The sequence below is a fragment of the Carya illinoinensis genome, chromosome 3 (assembly GCF_018687715.1).
Source record: "Carya illinoinensis cultivar Pawnee chromosome 3, C.illinoinensisPawnee_v1, whole genome shotgun sequence".
Lineage (NCBI taxonomy): Eukaryota > Viridiplantae > Streptophyta > Magnoliopsida > Fagales > Juglandaceae > Carya > Carya illinoinensis.
This window is the reverse complement of record NC_056754.1, coordinates 7,124,119-7,148,067: the sequence shown is the minus strand read 5'-3', so window position 1 is coordinate 7,148,067 and position 23,949 is coordinate 7,124,119. Positions and strand designations below refer to the sequence as shown.

Genomic DNA, 23,949 nt, shown 5'->3' with positions numbered 1-23,949 from the left:
TATATTTATCAATTTAATATAATTAATTAAAAAGTAAATTTTATTAAAAATAATATTAATTTAAAATTTAAATATAAAAAAATCAATATTAATATACAGATTAGTACTCGATTTTATTTGTATGTAGTAAAATTCTTGAAGATAAAAATAATTTTTATAGAAAAAAATCTAATTACAAGCACAACTACAGACTAATATATATATTAATCTAATGTGATTGATCAAAAAATAAATTTTATTAAAAATAATACTAAATATATCGTAATCAGCATCGCTCATTTGCTCTTTCTAATTTGTCTTTAATTTCTTGATAAGCTTAGCTTGTGGTACTTGTGGCTGAATATATCGTAAACACATCCCATATGCTACCAAATAATAATAATAATAATAATGAACAAAATCAAATTTATAAGATAGAGAATATCTGCAAGAAAAATACATCTAAATCTACTAATAAGTTAAAACCTTATCCAAGTTTGATCTCAATGATGCTGCTTTTCTTTCATCTTAGGTGGTACTGAATCAAAGACATTCTTGTACTTTTTATGTTTTGAGTTTTCTTTCAATTCAATCTTTCAACTTTTTGGTTCGAACTTCAACTCTGAATTTTTAGCTTCGCCCATCCATCTAATACCGCTACCATTATTATTATTATTATTATTATTAATAATTCACGCTTATAAGAAAGGAAGGAAGGATTGAATGAACTTGAAGTATAAATAGGGAGATAATGAAACATTTATTAATGAAAAACATTTTAAGTAATTATTTATTTAAATATATAAATCTTAAACACAAAATGTGTGTGATTAGTATATCTTTTTAAATCTTAAAAGAGTGTTGCTAGGGTGCCACCCAGAAGTGACCGCTAGGCGTACCATCTAAGCAAAATTCATTTTTTAAATTTTTTTCATTTTTGTTATTCATATATTTTTAACATTTTTAAAAATATAAAAAAATACTAATTTACTAATAGTCACTTCTTTAATCTATAAATAAAAAAAATTAAATGCATGAACGGACAAAATTAGGAGGCAAAAGAAAGGGCCATAGTAGTATTATTTTCTAGTGTACTTGTATGGTGTATGTAGTTTATAGAAGAATGAACGGAAAAGAAGGAAGTATGTGTTTGACAGCTACATTATGTTCTGTAATTTTCTGTTTCTCGTACGAAAGAGGAGTGAAAAAAAAAAAAAATGAAGAATTATTCTGTCTTCTATTCATCTTCTGCATCTCAGTTTATTCCATTCTTTCTGATCATTTGGATCGCTGAACCATCAGTTTATTATGCACACTCATACACCATGAGTATGGAAATCCACTGCAGGCACGAGTTGCCATTATATTTCTGTATTATGTATGGAAATCCACCGTTGCCATCTATTTCTGTAGCACAAGGTTTGCTTTTTAAAGGAATCTTTGGAGGGATGCTTTCACTTTTTACAGCGAATAACAGCTGCAAAATAAGGTTTGATAATATACAGATTATGCCTTTTCCTTTTAGCTTAAAGCTTTTCCCCTACATAATCGGTTCTATAATTTTATGCCCAGTATTTCAATTTCATGCCTTGGTCAACAGAGATGATGTTCTTGATGGTGGAACAAGAGATTTTGTGTATGCAATCGGCAAAGCAAGTAACTTCTTGCCTTTGCTTACATAAGCCCTCTTGGTGAAGTTGTTGTAGTCATTTGCTTCAATCTCATCCAATATTTGGCGGTACAATAACAAGGACGCCCATACCTGCAATATTTAAGAACATTATGCGCTCGTATCAGACTTGGTAGCTCAGAAATAAACAGGCAAAGATATATCCAACAACAATTCAAAATTTTCTCAATCACAAGAGAAAAAATTCCTTTCCAGTGTATCTTTCATGTGACAAACGATGGAGGGCAAGATACTTTAGTAAAAGAAAAAAAGAGTCAGATTTTCAGATGAAAAAAGATATTTCAAGGACTGGCCTACAAGGCTATGGAGATGGAGAACGTTTTTTTTCCCGATTAATTAGTGATAAAGGCAATTTTGAAACTCAGGATTTGGGTTCGTAAAGCAGTATGCCCATATTACATACATTGATATTTATGAAAAAATATTGCGGTGTCAACTTTTTTTTTAAGGTTTTTAAAGTTAAAAACCTAATGGGTAATCCATGGCATGGTTTTTCATATTGACAGAATGATTGTTTACCGGCCATCTACTAGCTGCACTCAGTTCTGTCACCCCCTTTTCTGCCTCATCAAAGAACATCCTTGCCCTCTTTATTTGATGCTTCATGAAGTTTCTCCATTTGTCTGTCACCTTTCCAGCAAATATGTCTTCATCTGAAAGCCCTGCCTGATTAAGCTCATCCTGTGGTAGATAAACCCTACCTCTTCTAGCACTGGATAGAGAACAATTCATGAGAAGTGGATAATAAAGGAGTCAAGTTAGTACCATAGATACAATTATTTCCATCAAGAGACATTTACTAAGGCACTGAGCTTTTAGTTGAGGTTCGATTTTATTCCCAAAGGAATAAGCAGTGGTTGTGCCCAAACAGGGAGGAAAAGAAGAAGAAAATAATGCTTGATGTTGTAAGAATTTCCTTAAGAATGGCTGTCAAGAAATTCCAAGTTCACTTTAATCAACAAAGCTTCTCTGGGAACCTATGGATAATATGGAGCATAAGCATTACATTAAACAGAACTGGGATATAGAATTACTTCGAATGTTCAATACTAGATGTAAGGAACCTCAAAGTCCAGACTGGACTCGGCTGGCTTGTTGAACAGCAAGAACCAGCTTTGATGAAACAAATTTTAGACAATCCAGTTTTGAAAACAACCTAGCTGCATACAAATAATTGAACGTATATCCCTGACCAGGTTGATTGTACCACATTTCACATCTTTGGAGTCTGGTACCTTATAACTGGATGGCCCAATCAGCCAAGAAGAAACCTCCCGGGCTTGGGCATTTTTGTTGTATTAATATTACTAATAAGACTGAATAATTATGGCTAATCCTGTCAAAAGCTTTGCACTTACTCTTCTCCAACATCCCTTAGTATGTTTGTAAGCTGATTTGCAATCCCCAATGCCAAGGCAGCATTATATACATCCTCTGTTGTTGCTTGCGAATCAGGTGCAATACCCATAACTGGAACACTCATCAATCCAACTGTCCCAGCAACATAATAACAATAGAGATAGAGTTCATCAAAATTTTTGTATCTTGACTTCCTTAGGTCCATTCTCATTCCTTCAATCATATCCTTGAATGGCTGCAGTAATAACGGTCACACGATTGGGTTAGAAGTTGTCTAATAATTAAAGCAAGAAGCTTTTGGAAAGGTGCTATAACTTTGATCAAAGGTATTGCCAGTAAAATGGAAGTCTTCCTTTAAACCTCAAATGAGATTTGGAATAGTAAGGCTACAAGACGGTGATCTGATATTCCTTTTCCCTTTGTTGGTGGAGACTTGCCAACCCATTTCTCTGTTCTTTTTCTTTGTTGGCAAGTACCATGCTGACCCTATCTCTCAGTTCAGACCTAATGTGTGGATAAACTTTCATTGTTGCACCATATTCAGTTTATTTTCAAGTTCTTTTAATACTCTTAGTACTGTTGTAGTCACAGACCTAATGTGTGGATGAAGATTTTTATTGTTGTAGTCACAGATTTCAAGGATTTCTCAAGAGTACTGTCTAACCTGGATATCAACAGGGAATTTGGCGACTGTATCTGATAAAGCAGCATCAAGCATGTCAAATGGACGGCCTCGAAAAAGATCTTCCAACCGTGACTCCCACCTATCCAAAGCTGTTGGTGTTATATGCGAAGCATTTGGCCCATCGACAAGCTCATCTGTCCTCCTACACCACACTGTATGTGCAACATCATAAGGGAAATAAATCAACTCAACTCAAGCCTTAATTTCAAACGAACTGGGGATTATAAGAACTAAAAGATGAAACTAATTTAGCTTTTTTCAGATTGAAGTCATGTATATAGAATTTTTTTTTTTACAAGTACACATATATAGAAATTGCTCACAGACACATGGACTATAACAGAAATAGAGAAGGAAAACAGACTGTTCACCTATCTGGTATGTTGACCAAACCGAATTATACAGTGGCTGATATGATGGTGACATGAATTATTCTAAGACAATGCATTAGATTTATACAAATACATTCCCCTATCTAGTATTTTGGTGGAGGTTGTAGTTGTGGCAGTCTTGGACACTGGGATGTATTTCTCTCTTTCTTGCTGCATTTTCTGAGTACCGTTCAATAAATTTTCAATAAAGGTGAAAGCCTAAGTTAGCGTACATAATTTAAAAGACTAAACTTGCTTCCAGATACCACTAAGATAAAAACCATTCTCACTGCAGTAGCTGGACGGTTACTTGGTGAGAGTAAATCAGTTACTGTCGTCTTTGTAGTTTCGTTTTTCTATCTGAAAAGCTGTGCCACTGAACCTGCTTGTGTGCATTTATTAGATTTCATTCTCCCTATAATAGGGTGATAAAAGATATGAAGATTAGAAAGTCACATTTTGGAGAACAACTATGGACATCTTCAAGACCATATATCCTTAAATGATCTTTTCGGTTTGTACTAGAATGGCCTACTTTTTTTCTGCTAAACTAACTACTAATCAGTACAGACAGTGAAGAGAACCAAGGCCTTCTTCCAAGCAAGGCTCTACTTATTGATTATTGTCATCTCATACATATTATTAGAAAAGCAAGAAGCATATTCCAAAATGATAATGAAAAGGTACCTAACTTCCTTTGATAGGGAAAGAAGCCAAAAATCATAAGAGTTTTAAAGCCATAAAAGTCATTGCAATGACGAGAGTTTTAAAGCATGAAGTAAGAAATATTGGGACGGGCCAATGAGAATGATTGTATTTGCTTTGACAAGTATAACATTTGACCCAAGAAAAGACAAGACAAGTATTAAATTTAAAAATTCATTAGGTCGTTACGGTTCGATAATAATAAGTTCCCCTGCCCTAGCACACTTGTGAATAAAGAAAAGAGCACCAATCACCTCGTTACACGGGCCGAGGAATATTATAAGTTTCTCACCAAGGCAAGAACCTCTTACTTCTAAGTATTAGCAGAAGCTGCGCAACTTCAAGAATTAGAAGCTCAGTAATTTTAACAACTGCCTCTCTTTGCTTGCTATGCTGTGATATAACTCTTGCATACCCACCAGAATTTACTATTATAAACATTGCCCGTTTAACTTATTAATTCCTAATGGAGGAACCGAAAAAAAGTTGTATTCGAGGGAGAAAAAGGGAAGAAAGATGTGATCTGATAGAAGGCCATAGTCACTCACCATATATTGCCCAGATAGCCCTTCGCCTTTCAGGGGTCATTAGCAGAGTACCTGAAAGTGAAAAGGCAAAATCAACAAGGAATTGAATTCCGAAGTACAGAAGATACAGCATTCAAATCTCAAGTAAAAAATGCAAGAAATAATTATAGGATAAATAAGAGGACGCTAACCCAAGTAAAATGTCTTTGCATACTCTGCGCAAACTTCTCCACAACGATCATAAGCTTCGCTTAACAAGCTCAGTGTCCCAGGAAGAGCAATATCCGGCTTTACATCAAGATCACCACTAGACCTCAACTGCTTTTTAACCAGAGCTGCCTGCTTTAGCACCACATCGTAAACCTTCTGCTCCGATGACGCGGCCAATTCTCCCGCAGGGTTTGCTACCATGCTTGATAGTACAGGGAAGTTGCTTCCACTGTCTAAGCCTGAGCCACCAACGCCCGAATACTTCAAATCTGTACTAACAGAGCAAGGATTCCATTTCTCTTTCCTACCTTTCTTCGCTCTAGTTGATCCCCAATATCGGGATATAGAGATTGATGGATCTAAAAGCCGGTTTCCATCTCTGACCGAATTGAAGAACCCAACGGAGTTGGATACCTCTATGCTTGGGGTGACAATCCATAATAATGCTACAGACATTATTGAACTCGAGATCGTAGCTACCCAAATATACAGAGATATTCTTGTCCTTCGCGTCTTCCTATGTCTCCAACCTCGATTTAAAGAAAACCAATTAACCTAAAGATATCCTTTGAAAGCAACGCGGTTCAACTTCCAGGGAAGGATTAAAATATTGCCCACAAACAAAGGAAACCAAATTTTCCAGTCGAAACCACCCAACCCAAGAATGGAACTTCAGTCGGTGAAAAGCCAAGGAAGCTCAGTCCAAACTTTCTGTGATTGAAGTGAAAAAAACATGGTGAAATACACAAATAGACACACAGCCAACGCTTCAAGAACATCAAATTATGAGAAAACCAAAAACCTGCCATTCGCACCTGCAAGAACTCACAAAATGGGATCTTTAACAAGAGAATATTTCAGAAGTAAGGCAACGAAAGGTAAGGTTGGGTAATTGCTCAACAACTTCTTTGTCTAAGTGACTCAAATGGGTTGGGTTCCCGTTTTCACTCATTTTTACCATAACAATATCTCTATATGAAATTCATTGCAGCTTTTTACTTTACAAAATCTGAAACAAAAACGTCAATAGAAACATACATAAGCAATGAAAAATAAGCCTACCTGTTGGATGCTGTTGCTCTAAAGCAACTCACAAGAGCTCCCAGTTTAATTAATACTAAGTTCAGGCATCGACATCAACGCCATGGGAACAGAAAATTACAACCACGAGCAAAAACCTTGCCAAACAGTCTGGCCACGGTTCCAGACTCTACTATATATAACAATGTTTTTGTCTCTAGTACTCTCCTGTTAGTGAAGGTGTCGTTTCTCTCATTGTCATGCAAACTTGGTTCTCTTATTTAAGCTCTTGTTTAAGAGCCCTTGTTGGTATCGGGATTGGGTTTTTTCCGTTTCTTAAATTTGCCTTTACGGTCTTCTCGTTTTTAATAACCTCTTTGTCTGTGGATTAAGACCAGTGCTTGCTGGGCAAGCACGATGTCAATCCGATTTACGACCCGCCCGCTTCTTAGTCATACGGATAATCTGGATTAAATTTTTATTTTTATTTTTATTTTTCCTGAGCCACAAAAGCATTTAAACAGTAAAAATTAAAGAATAATATTATATATCATATCATTATCTTATTTTTATTTTATTATAATATATTTATTATTATTAGATGACAAAAAATTATTTAATAATAATAAATATGTAATATTTTATATAATAAAATAAAAATAAAATAATACTGTTGTGTATAGAATTTTTTATACGAAATTATTCTCGATAAGATTCCAAATCGGATCCCAGGAAATTCTAAAGAGATCCGAAAAGAGAGAGCAGCGTTTGACAATCTGAGGAGTTCGGAAGAGGATGACACGTAGGAAGAAGCACCCAATCAGTGGAAGATAACGTTATCAACTACGTGCTAACTTTACCACTTTTAAACAAGATGGGGTGGGGGTGGCGGTTCTGGTGGGGCCCGGCGAGTGGGAGAGAGTGTGGAAGTCACTGCTCTAGGTTGGCAGTGCGTAGGATGTAACGGAACGGATTTTCTGGGGGGACAGACAAGAGAGGTATGCTACCGTAATGACTCTCTCTCTCTCTCTCTCTCTCTCTCTCTCTCTCTCTCTGTTTCTTTTTTGTCCTTGTGTTTGACGTAGAAAAAGTGTGTGGGAAAAGACCATATTGTTGTTCGTTGTGGCCTTGTGGGGCTATGGAGTCCACACGTTTCGGCCACTGGTGTTTGTAGGCCGGACATTCGACACGTATCCCTTGTGTTGACCTAACTCTACTGTTGTCTTTCTTTTTTATTTTATCTCTTTGGTTAATTTGGATTGGGTGGTCGTGCCATTGCGCTGCATGCTGGACGTACGTCCCGAATCTGACCATAAATCCCACCGCACCTCCCCACAAAAAGTGCTTTGAACCACTCTACGTGGCTCGTTTCAGGATCCACCATGTGGACAAAGACATACCTATTCAATGTTAAGAAAAAAACTTATTTTCAAGTCCGCTATGAAGATAAATGATTGGATTACCCAATCTTATCAATTATAAATTATAATATAAATGTTATGCTTTACAAATCGATTTAATAATAGAATAATTCTTAAAATTGTTACAAAAATAACAAAAGCAAGACTGCTGGCTATTATTAGCAAGTTATTTTTTCCATAAAATTTGCTTACTTTAAATTAAGAGAAATATCTGAATATAAAAAAGTCTAAAAAATATAAATTTCATAAATTGATATAAGGAGATCTATATTTTAAATTGAAAAATATTAAATGTACTTAAAGAAAAATTTATAAAATATTTACTTTTTCACATGTCAATTATTGATATATTAAAAATTATAATATTTGAAATTCAAAAATCACGATACACTAAAAATAAAATTTTAAAAAAGAATTAATAAAATGAGTCTTATAAATAAAATTATAAATACATACAATACTACTTTTTAAATTATAAAATTTATTATATTATAAAATAGATCTGACATAAATCACATAAAACATTAGTTTTGGTCCACCCTTTTTCTAGACTAGATCAAATTAGTTACACCTAAAGATCAGACTAGACTGTTAGTTATCGGTCTGGTCAGTCGGTCAGTCCAATTTGGCCCATATGAGGTAGTAACATTTTTTCATCTTTTTTTTTAGATAAATTATTAAAAAATTAATTAATTTAGTAAAATCAAATTTAAATGAGCTTTTTAATATAAATTATGTAGTTAACTCATTAAAAAAATAACTAATTATAATTATATTTAAGATATTAATATTAGTTTAGTGGAGTACGTATCTACATATAACAACATATATTATTAAATGATTTATCGTATGATATATTAATTAATTGATAGTATATAATATTTTACATTTTATATAGTCAATGATGATAAATTAGAAAAAATTAAATAATTAACTTATACAACTATTATATAAAATACTATATTATATTTAAAAATTTTATATGTAAGTCATTCGTTCCGTTTCGATTCGGCCTCATAAATCTAACACTTTATCATTATTTCTAATATGACATAACAGATTCACAGCTTCGTATCATTTTTAATACTTTGAATTGAATGTAAAAAGATATTTAATAATATCACAAAAAAAGAAGAAGGAGTTCTTGCGATTTTATTTTAAGAAACTTTAACTTGGGTGCAAGAAATTTTTATAATTTAGAAAAGTTTTCTAAACATAATATTATTATTTTTATAAAAAAAAATCTAAGAAACTATAGTTTTTTTTTAACTGTTTTCTAAACATAATGTTTTTATTTTAAATAACAAATAATAATAACAATTAAAACATTTTGTCAACCTATCTTGTCCACGTACTGAATTCATGGTCCATGTAGAATGTTCGGTCTTGTTAGAAATCCCGCCGCACAAAAGAATTTGAGATTTGTGGGGCCGGCCCGTAAACAATGATGCATGGTATGGTTGGGCCTGAAATCGGGATTCTTAATTTCAGGACCGTCCTCTTCAGGCCCAAAGGGAGAATATCAACGTGCAATTCCATTTACGGCTCCAATCTTGGCCTATATGGTATCTGCTAGGCGTCGGTAAGTAGAGTAATATTTAGAGTAATATTAAATGAGTTTTACTATATCTAAACACTCGCATACTAATCTGTATATTAATATGGATTCATTCATATTTAAAATTTAAATTAACACTATTTTTAATAAAATTTACTTTTTGACTAATCATATCACATTAGTGCACAATTGTACTTGCAACTATATTTTTCCTATTAAATATAGTTTTAAGGTTTTTAAGTCTCGCATATTTTTTTTTTTTAAATATTAAAATTAATTTTTTTTATATAGATTCTATATTTATTCATTTTTTTTTTTTAATTTTAAAAATGCACAAAACTTGCACATATCAGAACCGCAAATATCATAACATCTCATTTCCTCCCTAACACTTTGCCCTTTTCCCTCTATAATTGCAGAATGAAAAGAGAACCACGTTTAGCCAGAAGGAAGAAAGGTGGACATGCATGAACCAGCTTAATTGCCTAGAACTCAACAGGGAGTTTCCAACATTGAACACTGCAATGAGACCAATGTAAGGTAGCGTCGTGGAGATCATGGTAGCTTTCACTGCATGCATATTCTTTCTTATCGAGTAGCACAAGACAGAAAGAAGAAAAGATTGATACCAGTACTTACGTGCGAGAAATAGTGTCTATATTGGCTTTGCTTTTTAACAAGGAATCTCTTCCTGCTGTGAATTCTTTTCTTTTCCTTCCCTCTCTCCGAGAAATGTTCTTTACTTTCATCTTCTTCTCTTCTTCTTCCAGCAATGCACCCTTCTTCTTATGTCCACTTCCAACAATCTACTAAAAGTTAGATTCCCAAAAGTTGAGGAAACCAAAAGCAAGCTCTCATGGTGAACATTTTAGCCACGCATCAAAACTTGTAACCTTTATCACTCTATAAAATGCAAAACTTCTAAGCATTAAGCAGACCAAACCGGTGTTGTTTAAACACATTCATAACCCTAGTTTGTCTTCTGAACTAAACTTCTGTTCGAAATGGCTAATGCTGCCACCTTAAAGAGCCCTGAGTCCCTAGCCGATAACATGCCAGATGCCTTGAGGCAGAGTCGGTACCATATGAAGAAGTGCTTTGCTAAGTACATTGAAAAGGGAAGAAGGATAATGAAACTTGACCATTTAATGGTTGAAATGGAGCAAGTGATCGATGACAAAAAGGAAAGAACTCAAGTCCTGGAGGGCGTGCTTGGCTACATATTGTGTACCACACAGGTGCTTATTTTTATTTCATATTTGCAAGTTCTTTGCTAACATTTTGAGACCAAAATGATAGCTTTGTTGATATTACTAATCCATGCAATTGAGATATGCAGGAAGCTGCTGTTGTACCACCGCATGTTGCTTTTGCCATAAGACCAAATCCTGGATTTTGGGAATTTGTCAAAGTCAGCTCTGATGATTTATCGGTTGATGCCATCACTACTACAGACTACTTGAAGTTCAAAGAAATGGTATATGATGAAAAATGGTATGCCTTTTCTCTTCATCTAGATCTAATTCTTTGTTTCTTGGAAGAGCCAACTGAATTCCATGTTTCCAAAATACTCTAATCAAGTTGACCTAGATTTACTCTGCTCTTCATCATATAATAAAACTTTCAAAACTTTCGGATATGTTTTACAAAACCGAATGTAATGAGGAGTGGAAAACGACCCATCAAAAAGGGTAAGAAAACCAACTAGTTCATTGACCACACTACTGTTATCAACTCCCAGCTTGTAGCTTAAAGGTAGGATAATAACTTTGTTTTACATTGCAGGGCAAACGATGAAAATGCTTTGGAAGTAGATTTTACAGCTCTCGACTACCCTCTTCCTCACTTAACCCTATCTTCTTCAATTGGAAATGGACTCAATTTTGTTGCAAAGTTCATGACTTCAAAGCTTAGTGGAAAAATTGAGAATGCACAACCTCTCGTGGACTATTTGCTAACGCTCAATCACCAAGGAGAAGTATATATAGAAAATATTCAATTCCTTTTAAGATAAAATGTTGGAAGAACTCTGAATGCTTATGGTAATTTTAAATTTGCAGAAACTTATGATAAATGACTCCCTTAATACTGCATCAAAGCTTCAGATGGCCCTCATAGTAGCCGAACTGCTCATCTCAGCACTTCCCAAAGACACTCCATATAGTAATTTTGAGCTAAGGTGATCCATTTAATACTAAATTCTGTCTGCAGACACTGAAAAAAGGGTATCTGATTATTAAATTCCTACACAGGTTTAAGGAGTGGGGCTTCGAGAAAGGATGGGGAGATACTGCACAAAGAGTAAAAGAGACAATCAAAGCATTCTCAGAAGTTCTCCAAGCACCCGATCCAGTGCATATGGAGAGGTTATTGAGCAGACTTCCTACAATATTCAATGTTGTAATTTTCTCCCCTCACGGCTACTTTGGCCAATCAGATGTCCTGGGCTTGCCGGATACTGGTGGGCAGGTACAAGATTTTGATTTGGAATTATAGAAAACTAGTATACAAGTAGTACTAATCAACATTTTAGAGCAAGTTAGCTTTTTCCTCATCTACTACTTCAAACAGGTAGTTTACATTCTAGATCAAGTGAAAGCTCTAGAAGAAGAATTGCTCCTCAGAATCAAGCAGCAGGGGCTAGATGTGAAGCCTCAAATTCTTGTGGTGAGTTTTCATAAACAGCAAGGAACAAATTCCAAACAAAGGAAATTTAGTTTGGAAGTTTTATGTAAGCATCTGATTAACGATGACAGGTCACACGGCTTATACCCGATTCACGTGGAACTAAGTGCAACCAAGAACTGGAAGCAATCGTTGGAACCAAGCACTCAAACATCCTCCGAGTGCCTTTCCAGACTGAAAACGGGATCCTCCGCCGCTGGGTTTCTCGTTTTGAAATTTATCCCTATCTTGAGAAGTTCACTCAGGCATGTATTCCATCTCTCTCTGAATTCATGATTTTAAACTTCCAACAGTAGCTACTTTTTTTTTTTATTATCACTTATTTGGTCACTTTTATGTATATCAATAGGATGCTACAACCAAGATCCTCGACTTAATGGATGGGAATCCAGATCTTATCATTGGAAATTACACTGATGGGAATTTAGTGGCATCTCTCGTGGCTAGTAAACTTGGGATAACTCAGGTGTTTTTTCCTCCTCATTTTTGCAGCTATGGAGTTTCTCTTTCCGTATTTAGTATTAATGTAGTTTGTTTGAAAACCAGGGAACTATTGCGCACGCTTTGGAGAAGACTAAATATGAAAACTCAGACATCAAATGGAAGGAATTAGACCCCAAGTATCACTTCTCATGCCAATTCACTGCTGATACAATTGCAATGAATGCAACAGATTTCATCATAGCTAGCACATTCCAAGAGATTGCAGGAAGGTTAGAGAATTACCCAGATTCAATAGAACTTGAAGCTATAAACATGATAGTCAAATGGTTGAAATTTGTTTAGCTTGAGCATGAGTTTTTAGTAACCTGCGAGAAATATTTTTTCAAAATTTGCTAGTACAAATCCGTAGGCTTTATATAATTGTGGTTGCACTTCTTGCAGCAAAGACAGACCAGGACAATATGAAAGCCATGGTGCATTTACGCTTCCAGGACTTTGTAGAGTTGTTTCCGGCATCAACGTATTTGATCCCAAATTCAACATTGCTGCACCAGGGGCCGATCAATCTGTCTATTTCCCTTGCACAGAGAATCAAAGAAGATTCACATCATTTCACCCTGACATTGAAGAATTACTGTACAGTAAAGGGGACAACAATGAACACACGTGAGTGCTGAAGTTGCAAAGCATGAATGAATTTTTATGCTAATGTGGATCATAAATTTGTCTAAATTACATAAAATTTTATCTGAACTTTATTTGGAGACAGTGGATACCTAGAGGACAGGAACAAACCTATCATCTTCTCGATGGCAAGGCTCGATGTTGTGAAGAACATAACTGGATTAACTGAGTGGTATGGGAAGAACAAGAGGCTGAGAGATTTGGTTAACCTTGTTGTGGTTGGGGGCTTCATTGATCCTTCAAAATCAAAGGATAGAGAAGAGATATCTGAAATAAAAAAGATGCACACAATGATAGAAAAATACGATCTTAAGGGTCAGATAAGATGGATTGCGGCGCAAAGTGATAGGCAACGCAACGGAGAACTCTACCGCTGTATTGCTGACACAAAGGGAGCATTTGTGCAGCCTGCTTTGTATGAAGCATTTGGCCTGACGGTCATCGAAGCAATGAACTGTGGACTTCCCACCTTTGCTACCAATCAAGGAGGTCCTGCAGAAATCATCGTTGATGGGGTCTCAGGTTTCCACATTGATCCCAACAATGGCGATGAGTCAAGCAACAAAATTGCAGAGTTCTTCGAGAAGTGCAAGGTGGATACAACATACTGGAGCAAGATTTCGGCTGCAGGTTTGCAGCGTATAAATGAATGGTAATCACATAAACGATATATCTTAGCAATTATGCTTGTAATTATTCTCATTAATTAGTAATGACCATTCCAAGACATGCATCCACCAGCTGAATTATGCATAATTTCTTCCATGCATATGACCTTTAAATTATATGACTTTTCCCTCTTTACAGCTATACCTGGAAGATATATGCAAACAAGGTGTTGAATATGGCGAATATTTACAGCTTCTGGAGAAAGTTGAACAAGGATCAGAAAAAGGCAAAGCAAAGATACGTACAAATGTTCTATAATCTCTTATTCAGGAATTTGGTATGTTATTATATTTCTAAAGCTTTATATTGCTTAACAACTCATATATATGTGATGAGTGTCCAGATTTGGTTCCTGTTTCTCACCTCGCATTCATTTTTACAGGCAAAGAATGTACCCACCCCAATTGAAGAAGCTTCGCCACCAGAACCAAAGCCAATCAGACCTGCATTACCACCATCAAAAAGGCATGTTATAAAAGAAAAAAAAAAAACCGAAATTATGAATGAATATATAGCAACTCATGATCATGTTCCATTCTCTAAACACATATGTTTTCATTTATGCAGCATCAAACGGGCAGAGAGTACCCGACTGCAAAGGTAAAGGCCAACTCCGAGTACTGCTCATTTTATGGATTCTCATGCGTTCAGCCATGCAACAGTCCAGTACTTGAACCAACTATATATACTTTACCAACTTTTCAGGATGTTTGGAGCTTAAAGTGTCAGACAACAGAGGCAGCTTGCTTAATTCGATTGCATCCTCAGCCGGCCAGCTTCCCTCTCAAGTCTTCCCAAAGTTCCAGTACTTTATTTGTTTTTCTTTTTTGTTTTTCCCCCATATTTACAAATAAAAGGTAATATTGTGTAAGGATTAATAAAGGGAGAATTGGTTTGATTCATGATCATGTGTTAACCAGTTCTGCCGTGGCCAGTAATCGAGCCTTTTTATACTTTATAATTAATAAGAAGCATTATGAGCTTTTATTTATTTCTTTCTCAAGCTTTATTTATATATTGATAAATGATTCTTGTAGTCATGAGTATGCAAATACTACGTAATCAATTTAAACAAAATGAATCAATACGAGATCCACATGAAAAGAAAATTAAATTTTTAATTGTAAATCTCACTTTTTTTTAAAACGACTGCACGACGCTTACACACTTCACGACAGTATGTAACATTACTCTTCCCTATCACTATCTATATGCCTAAAAGGTTTACATGATCTTCTTCTAAATTGATATCATGTGCTCCTCGATCTAAGTTATGCATTCTTAATTAATTTGATCATAAGAATCGGTTTGGATTTGTAAAGTATTTCATTTCATACCATTTTATTATTACAATTTTTTTAAATTTTCACACAAAATATAATAAACAATTCAATTTTTTCAAATCCTAAAATAATAATAATATTAAAAAATAATATTCTAATAATATTTTATTCAATTTTCATCTAAAATTATCTCATCTCATCTCATATCTGAATCCAAACCAGCTAATATTCCTCAAACTAAGATATAATAAACTTGGGTAAATGGTTGATCTTTATCCTCCAAATAACTACATCTTTTCATCAATATATGAAAGTTGAATTCTATTAATTACAAATTGGCGTGTTAAAACATACAACTCATCATTGTATGACTTTTTACGTTGTAAGACTTTTTACAACGTGAAAATGTTCCAACTCATTGAACTAAACATTAATTAAGAAAATATGTTAGACAAGTGTTTACAATGTTCATAAAATTGTTTCCATTATATTCAATCATCTAATTATCAAATTGAAAAAGAAAAAAAAAATCGAAAAATTGACTAGATTTTAGCAAAGCATTTTGCTAGCCATTATAACCAGAGCAACTCTCGTTGAGTCGTTTAGGGCAGGTTTGGTAATTTAAAAATCTCATCTCATCATTACAATTTTTTTAATTTTTTACACAAAATAGATTAAACAATTTAACTTTTTTAAATCTCAATACAACTTATTCAAATCTCAAAACAATAATAACACTAAAAAAATAATATTTTAAACTATCATCTCAACTTAAAATTCTCATCTCTACCCCAAAACCTCTTCTTAAGTCATTTTAAAAAATGCAGAATCAATCATTAAAAGAATTTCTTTTATATATAAATATTAATTTTTCTTTAAAAAATACACAAACTTTCAAATATTATTTATATTAAGAAAATTCTATATACCATACCATCATTCAATTATATAAGATGTGAAATATTTATTTCTATTAGATGATCTTTTATTAGATGATTCATTATCATTAAATAATGATAAATATTTCACATCTTATATATTGAGATGAAAATAAAATAATAATGTGATGTACAAACTTAAGCTTTATCTTATGAATAAAGCTACCCCACCGCTTGCATTTGCTCATTGCAAATGACCACTCATCAATTTAATTTTTTTACTTAATGATTAAGAAAAATACTTTTAATGTATTGATATATATTTTTAACTTTTTAAAAATATTTAAAAATATATTAAAAAAATAAAAACTCAAATTTGTGCTAAGCGGCGAGCTGGCCGACAGCCGGCAGCTAGCTTTCCTTTACTACCTAAATATCTCACTACCTAATCCGGTAGTTTCGACTTTCCGCTACCGAAGAAACGTGAATCGCAGATGCCCCGAAAGGCCATACTAGAATAGAGGATACAACGAGAGCAAGACCGGACCGGTAGTTGCACTCGAGCAACAACCTTCAACTGTTCTTTTCTCCCCTCCAACTACTTTTTTTTTTTTTTTTGTACACCATCATTTATTTGTGAGACTAAAAATAAAAATAAAAAAATAAGAAAAAAGAGAAAATAAAATCATCCACCCAATCATAGATTTTAATATTGAGCAATGTTACATACAGTCGTGAAATTACAAACACCGCGCAATCACTTTGAAAATGAGTGGAATCCACGATTAAAAAGTTAATTTTTTTTTTTCATATGGGTCTCATATTAATTCATTTTTTTCAAAACGACTGCACGCCGCTTGCACAACCATGACTGCAAATATCATTTCTCTTTAATATTTTCTTATTATTAGCTAAACAAATTTTAACATTTATTTTAACCTAGCAAGGAATATTATATATCACATTCTTATTTTACTTTGGTCAAATCTTATAAATATAACATTTTTAATCATATTTAAATTAATTATTTCTTGTTTTTTTTTTAAATAATTGTAAAATTTAGTCTACAATAATATCTAATACAGCGAGATAAGATCATAAGAGTGTCATAATGACAGTAGTCTACATCTTAAATTATCAACAATAAATTTCATTTTATGTCGTCTATTCCAATAAAATAAATATTAATTTTTATTTTAAATTTGGTCATTTTGATAAATTTTAAAGATATTTTTTTAATTTATATTTTAAATGGAAAATTAGTTAAAATATACTTGATATTGTTTGTTTAAATACGATCATTAAAATTATATATCGACTAATTTTTTTTTACTATCTTAATTAGGGTTGTAAATAATTTGGTCCAGTCTTGTGGACCTGTAGTCTATAAATTTTGAATTGGATTGAATCGAATCGGATTGAACTCTTGTATCTATTTTTTTAAAATATTTTTTAATAATTTAATATATATTTTTTTATATAATAATTATATAAGTTAATGATGTGATTTTCATCTAATTTATTATCATTGACCATATAAAATATAAAATAATATATGTTATCAATTAATAATAAATTATAAATCATGTGATAATTTATGTCATTATATGTAAATAGTTAATACATCATACATACTCTACTATTTATACTTAATTAAAATAATTAGGTAATTTTTTTAAATACCTAAGTTACAAGCAAGTATAAATAATCTATATACAATAAAATTATTTGATATTCATTAACTATATATAAAAGATATAACATTATTAATAATTATGCATACTAAAAAGTAAAGTTTAAGTTAGCAAGTACCATCCATAAAAAAGGAAAAAAAAAGAAAAAAGAAAAAGAAAAAAGGTTAGTAAGTACTAAGTAGTAACTATTAATATCATAAATATAATTATAGTAAAATATTTTTTTAACGAGTTAGTTGCATAATCCACGTTAATAATTTATTTAATTTTAATTTAATAGTTTAAATAAATTTTTTATTAATTTATTTAAAAAAAGAAGGAAAAAAATTAGGCTGAACTGATAGCTACGGGTCCAATCTAGTTTAGTTCTTATGGATGTTTGGTTTGATATAATTTAAAGAAAATGATGGACTAAAAATTTCGATCTATTACCTGAACCGAATCGATTTACACCCTTCATCTTAATCGCCATTTATTTTTTTGACTAAGAGGGAAAATTAAATAATATATGATAATTTTGGTTGAAAAATTGTAAGACATCGTAACTGTCCAAAAATAAAATATCACGAGTAACTAACGAAATGGGTGGCTTTTGGTTATTTTTCCCCCATGAAAATCACCGCTCTTTCCAAATTTTCCATTATTACTAACCACCGTTCCTTCTATTTCTCTCTCTGTGTGTGTGCGTGTGTTTGTGCGGAGATGGCTCTCAAGGGAGAAACGAGCTCGGGAGGGGCCAGAGACGGCACGTCGGATTCATCATCCGCTGCCAGAAGGAACTCCAAGAAACCCAAATGTGAGTAATGGCTTTTCTTCTTTTCTATTCCATGCATACCTTTTCCTCCTGTTTTCTTCCTTCTTCTCCTTCTCCTTCTTCTTTTTTTCATAATGCATGTTTTTCTTCAATGTGATTTAGGGGTATTCGAGATTTTATAAGTTTATTCATATTGCCTACGGCTCCAATGGCAATGGCTTTCTTTGCCATGTACATTTTTAAACAGATTTTTATACATGTACATTTGTCTTTTTCTTTACCTTGTGCTGCAATTTCCCTTTCTTTATATAACCTAATCAGGAATGTCATCTCCGTGTATTCTATGTCTGCCTTGGTAATTACTTCATTTACCGTAATATGCCATTTTTTTTAGAAAATGTAATATGCCGTTTTTAAATTATGTGGGAGTTGCATTTTTTTGAAAACTGAATTTTGCATCCTCAAAGTTAAAGCTTTCAAATTACCCATAAAAAATAGTTAAAGCTTTTAAACCATCAATCGAATTGCAGGCCGAAAATTTTGGTCTTTTAGGAGATCACTGTATACCAGGGCATTTTTTAATAGCGATAAATGTATTCTTTTCTTTATTATTGCAGATTCAAGGTTTACGCAGCAAGAGCTTCCTGCTTGCAAACCAATTTTAACGCCAGCATGGGTATAGCTTAACAAATATACCTTCTTTTGTTTTAATTATAGAATGCTAGAGCTTTTTTTTTTTAATTAACTTCAGATTCTAGTGCGCGTGGTCCTTTCTCCTCATATCAGAACCTCTTCTTCTTCTTCTTCTTCTTCTTCTTCTTCTTTTTATTTTATTTTTTTATTATTTTTATTTTTATTTTATTTATAAATAATTGTTGGTTTCAGGTCATTACAACTTTTATTTCTATTGGAATTATCTTCATTCCTATTGGCCTTGCTTCCTTATTTGCATCAGAACGGGTATTGTATTGTAGGTCTTTTTAATTTCTCTTGAACTGATAGTGTTGGAAATATATCGATATTGAGTAAGGAAACCACACTTTCTTTGACATGCAGGTTGTGGAAATTGTCGACCGATATGATGAGGATTGCGTTCCTCTTAATTATACCTACAATAAGCTTGCATATATTCAAAGTAGTGAAACTAACAAGACGTGTACTAAGAGATTGATTGTCAGTCCCTATTCCTTCAGTACTCAGGCTTAGGCTTTGGTTTTCCTTTACATATTATGCTTTTGTACAATCCAGCTGGATGATATATATTCCTAAATGTGCAGAGTAATTTGATAATTTTCAGGTTTCAAAGCAAATGAAAAGTCCTGTCTATATCTATTATCAACTTGATAACTTCTATCAGAATCATCGTCGGTACGTTAAAATTATGTGTAAATCTTTCTTTTATTAAATAATCCATTTTTTCTCTATCTTTGGTAACGATGTGGAGTATGGAATAGATAAACCTAGTTCTTTCTTATTTTCTGAAAATGAAAATAGCTTAAATTTGTTGTGCATCCATGCATTCATCTCCTCGAAAGGTTTTGGAATGTTTTCATCCAAAGAAGTCAAAACATCCCATTAGGAGATTGTAGGCATGCTGCTTATGGTAATGGCTATGTTAATTTTCCCCTCTCCAGCTAGTTGGGCAGTAACAATGCTTAGATATTTTTTATTTCTCATTTGATACCTTGTGCTCTGTTCCATTTATAGGTTCACGTGTAGTTAATTTAGACTTCCAATCTGAAGTTGCAATGCACCTTGGCTTTGTTGAGTTGGGTTGACATCAAATCGCCACATTTCCTTGGGGGGAGGGGGGGAGCAGTTCTCATTTTCCTTACATAAAAGTCATTGAAATGTAGAAAGAAAAACAAAAAACCATATAAAGTTCTGTTTGATTGTGTTGGTTTGCTATTATAGCTGTTTTCCTCATTATTTGTCTACCAACATTTATATAGAAGATGTGTTAAGGGCATAACACTATGCCAAAGATCTGAAATTCTTTGGAAGGGCACAACCGTACAGCTAAAAAAGGAAAGTAATTGTGACAGACATTTTGTGCATAAAAAGGTCATGTAAACTCATTATATATTCTCAGGTCTACCTTTATAGGGTCTGTGTAGGGCCCATTAATCTGGAACCTCAATCCAGAACCTATAAAAGCAATGAGGAATTGAGTTGGTTTTGTGCTTGGATGGTATTTGGACTAAGTTGAGCTTCTTCCTCTTATTTTGAGAAATCTTCTTATATTAGAGGAAGAAAAATACAAATAGCAAAGGAGAATGAGAAAAATGGAAAATGAAGTGATAAGTGATCTTGTATTGTACAATTTCTGTGGAAAGAGATACCCGTTTTTATTTTCCCTATGGTATTAACTCGACTTTAGCTTATGCTGTAATTGTTTAATGGAAAATCAAGGGAGCAGAAAAGAAGTAAATTCTGGGAAATATCTTTCTTTTCTTTTTTCCTTCTGTTATGTTCAGATAAACTTTCCAAGTCTTGATCAATAGAGTCCTAGAGAGTAGAAAAAATTAGGAGCGCAATGCGCGGACTTTCGAAGATCAAGAGAGATCGTTAGGAGAGCTTAAACTTTTATTTTTTAGAACTCTCTGTAGTTGGGCTATTGCTGTTGATTTTAACGGCATGGCCTTTCATGATTTTCTCGTCTCTAATGTGCCTACCTAGTTAGGGCATTAGAATTGTGTACTGACATTTCCATTTTTTGATCAATATACCTTATTTATTCATAAAAAAAAATTAGGAAAATGGCATCCCTTTTGTTCTGGAATATATTTTCCTGTAAGCATGGTTGGAAGTGTTAGGTTATTAATGTGCTTGAAGATATTACAGGAAGCAAAACTTATTTACATTGAAAATACTTTTGCATCAATGTCTGCGGTTCTTTTCTCCTTTGAACTATTACAAAAAATGACATTTGAGTGACTTGAAAAGAATAGAAAATTGAAAATATCAAACTGCGAAGCTATCAGATTCCTTGCCCTGGGGATTACAAAATAAAAAAATAAAGTTAAACGTGACCAAATGACTGTTTTGGTTATGAAATATACCGAAGGAAAAAGAAAATCTACCTTAGAAATGTTTTGAAGTGAAACTAACACATCAAACAAAAAAAAAAAAAAAAAATACAGAATAAAGGTTTTCACTTGGATTGAAACTAACCACTTATAGCACTATCTCATTTGTTTTCATGAGAACACTATACATTCCAGTAGTGTTTTTCATTTTAACCTTTCCGCTCCTATTTATTTTCCCTACATTTTTGGGGCATTCTAATAAGATCCAATAACTACCAGTTTTTCTAAATTTATCATCTGCATCCATACTTTTGTGATATATATTTGAAATATTTTGGAACTTATCTGGAATGTGCTGTACTGTTTTTAGATATGTTAAGAGTAGAAGTGACAAACAATTGCGGAGCAAAGCGAGTGAGGATGTCACAAGTACCTGTAAACCTGAAGCCGTCACGGAAAATAACTCTCCAATTGTTCCTTGTGGCCTCATTGCTTGGAGTTTGTTTAATGACACATACGGATTTTCAGTGAAAAACAAGGTGATAGAGGTCAGCAAAAAGAACATAGCATGGAAAAGTGATCAAGAAAGTAAATTTGGCTCTGATGTCTATCCAAAAAACTTCCAAAGTGGAGGTTTGATTGGGGGTGCCAAACTTAATGCAAGCATACCTGTAATATATCTTCCTATACTTCCGAGCTTGTTGCATCTTTTATTGTTTTTTATTCTATGTTTTGAAGAATTAATTTTATTGGTTTTGCATGGACCAGTTGAGTGAACAAGAGGATCTTATTGTTTGGATGCGAACTGCAGCACTGCCAACTTTCAGAAAACTGTATGGGAAAATAGAGACAGACCTCGAAGCTAATGATGAAGTAACAGTTGTAATACAGAACAATTACAACACCTACAGTTTTGGTGGCAAAAAGAGGCTGGTTCTTTCAACCACAAGCTGGATTGGTGGCAAAAATGATTTCCTGGGTGTAGCCTATCTTACTGTTGGTGGACTGTGCTTGTTCTTGGCTATTAGCTTCATACTTTTGTATGTGATCAAACCAAGGTGAGTGGGTCGTATGAAAATCTTATTAATCACTTTTCTGAGCTATAAATAGTTCCCCGTTTGCTAAGAGCATTATGGTTTAATTTCATACAATGAAGTAAACGGTAGCTTAAACTGGCTTTTAGGTTTCGTATGAATAAAAACTTCTTATTACTTATAAAAAAAAAAAAAAAAAAAAACTGGCTTTTAGGTTTCTGTAAGCTATTGTTATGTCCCATATGCCTGGGGCTTTTGCCTATTCTTATGATCAATGAAGTTTTGCTTACCGATGAAAAAATAAGGTTTCTGTAGGCTACTGTTTGCCATGCCAAATCCTCCTAAATGTTACACATCCATCAATTTTGATAAACTACTGATACTCATCGATTAATATTGGTTCTTTTACCTCCTTTTGCACTTTTCTAGGTTTAGGGCAAAGGCATAAAAACATTTGTCAAACCATCCTTCGCACTCAATTTCTTTAAAGGTGATACCCACCAAGATCCAGGTTCCGACACCTGAAGGGTTCCACAAACTAGATAAAGTTTGAAAAACTCTGCTGGTTCTTGTAAGGTGTTCATCCCGCCATTTTATACTTTAGGCTGGCTGACAGCCTAAATTTAGAATTGATTTCACTCAAAGTGATGCTCTGTGCAATCATAAGCTAGTGAATATCAAACTCATTTTGTTTCCCCTGTGCATGTTCACCACTTCTCTCCTTCATCAATTACAGAAAATCACATTTTAGTGCCACCCTGGTTCAGATTCTGATATTTGGTTTCATAACTTTGAAAGGGAACTGATTGTAATCATTCGTAAAGTGAACCGATTATAATCATTCGTAAAGTGAACTGATTATAGAAAGTTATTGCTTTCTATGCAGGCCTCTTGGGGACCCATCCTACTTGTCATGGAACAGGGGACATACGAGTTCAACCTTTTAAGATATGTCCCGCATCGTATGTGCTAATTTTTAAGCATTAAACATTCTCAACAAGCCGAGCCTTATTTATGTTTGAAACATTGTATTTTGAATGCATATAGAGCTCTGCTGTTATCGAGATTTTTGTATTCTAAGAAGCAAATGGCATTGTTCTAATTTGGTGCAAAGTATAATTTCGGTTACAACTTTTTTTTTCCCTTACCTTTTGTGTGTGTGTGTGTGTGTGAATAAAACAAGAGAGATTTACAGGTTCGATTACCTTATAAATGCATCTGTGGTGATTAGTCTCGGCTCTAATGTGAGTGGAAAAACAACAAAAACAAA

The 23,949-nt window shown here is 33.4% G+C and overlaps 3 protein-coding genes across 4 annotated transcripts; 2 read left to right on the top strand and 1 right to left on the bottom strand.

Moving 5' to 3' along the window:
- Positions 1-1,399: 1,399 nt before the first annotated feature.
- Positions 1,400-6,866, bottom strand: LOC122302944 (phytoene synthase 2, chloroplastic). The gene is made up of 7 exons (XM_043114426.1): positions 6,589-6,866; positions 5,508-6,237; positions 5,338-5,388; positions 3,693-3,865; positions 3,028-3,263; positions 2,189-2,381; positions 1,400-1,741 (listed from the first exon to the last, which is right to left on the bottom strand). The coding sequence occupies exons 2-7, from the start codon at positions 5,980-5,982 to the stop codon at positions 1,562-1,564; spliced, it is 1,308 nt and encodes a 435-aa protein (XP_042970360.1). The 5' UTR covers positions 5,983-6,237; positions 6,589-6,866; the 3' UTR covers positions 1,400-1,561.
- Positions 6,867-10,449: 3,583 nt separating this feature from the next.
- On the top strand, positions 10,450-14,998 carry LOC122302940 (sucrose synthase 5-like). The gene is made up of 15 exons (XM_043114422.1): positions 10,450-10,763; positions 10,865-11,019; positions 11,311-11,503; positions 11,586-11,704; positions 11,778-11,994; positions 12,097-12,192; positions 12,282-12,455; positions 12,560-12,676; positions 12,757-12,923; positions 13,096-13,320; positions 13,424-13,990; positions 14,146-14,284; positions 14,390-14,472; positions 14,575-14,607; positions 14,713-14,998. Exons 1-15 carry the CDS (start codon positions 10,530-10,532, stop codon positions 14,726-14,728), a joined length of 2,535 nt encoding a protein of 844 aa, XP_042970356.1. The 5' UTR covers positions 10,450-10,529; the 3' UTR covers positions 14,729-14,998.
- A 3,492-nt stretch (positions 14,999-18,490) lies between these two features.
- On the top strand, positions 18,491-23,792 carry LOC122302942 (ALA-interacting subunit 1-like). 2 transcript variants are annotated; one of them, XM_043114424.1, is made up of 8 exons: positions 18,493-18,658; positions 19,234-19,292; positions 19,502-19,576; positions 19,673-19,789; positions 19,914-19,984; positions 22,016-22,316; positions 22,414-22,703; positions 23,566-23,792. In XM_043114424.1, the coding sequence occupies exons 1-8, from the start codon at positions 18,565-18,567 to the stop codon at positions 23,624-23,626; spliced, it is 1,068 nt and encodes a 355-aa protein (XP_042970358.1). In that variant the 5' UTR covers positions 18,493-18,564; the 3' UTR covers positions 23,627-23,792. The 2 variants fall into 2 exon arrangements, with proteins under 2 accessions (XP_042970359.1, XP_042970358.1); XM_043114425.1 differs by lacking the exons at positions 19,502-19,576; positions 19,673-19,789 and having other exon boundaries at positions 18,491-18,658.
- Positions 23,793-23,949: the final 157 nt, after the last annotated feature.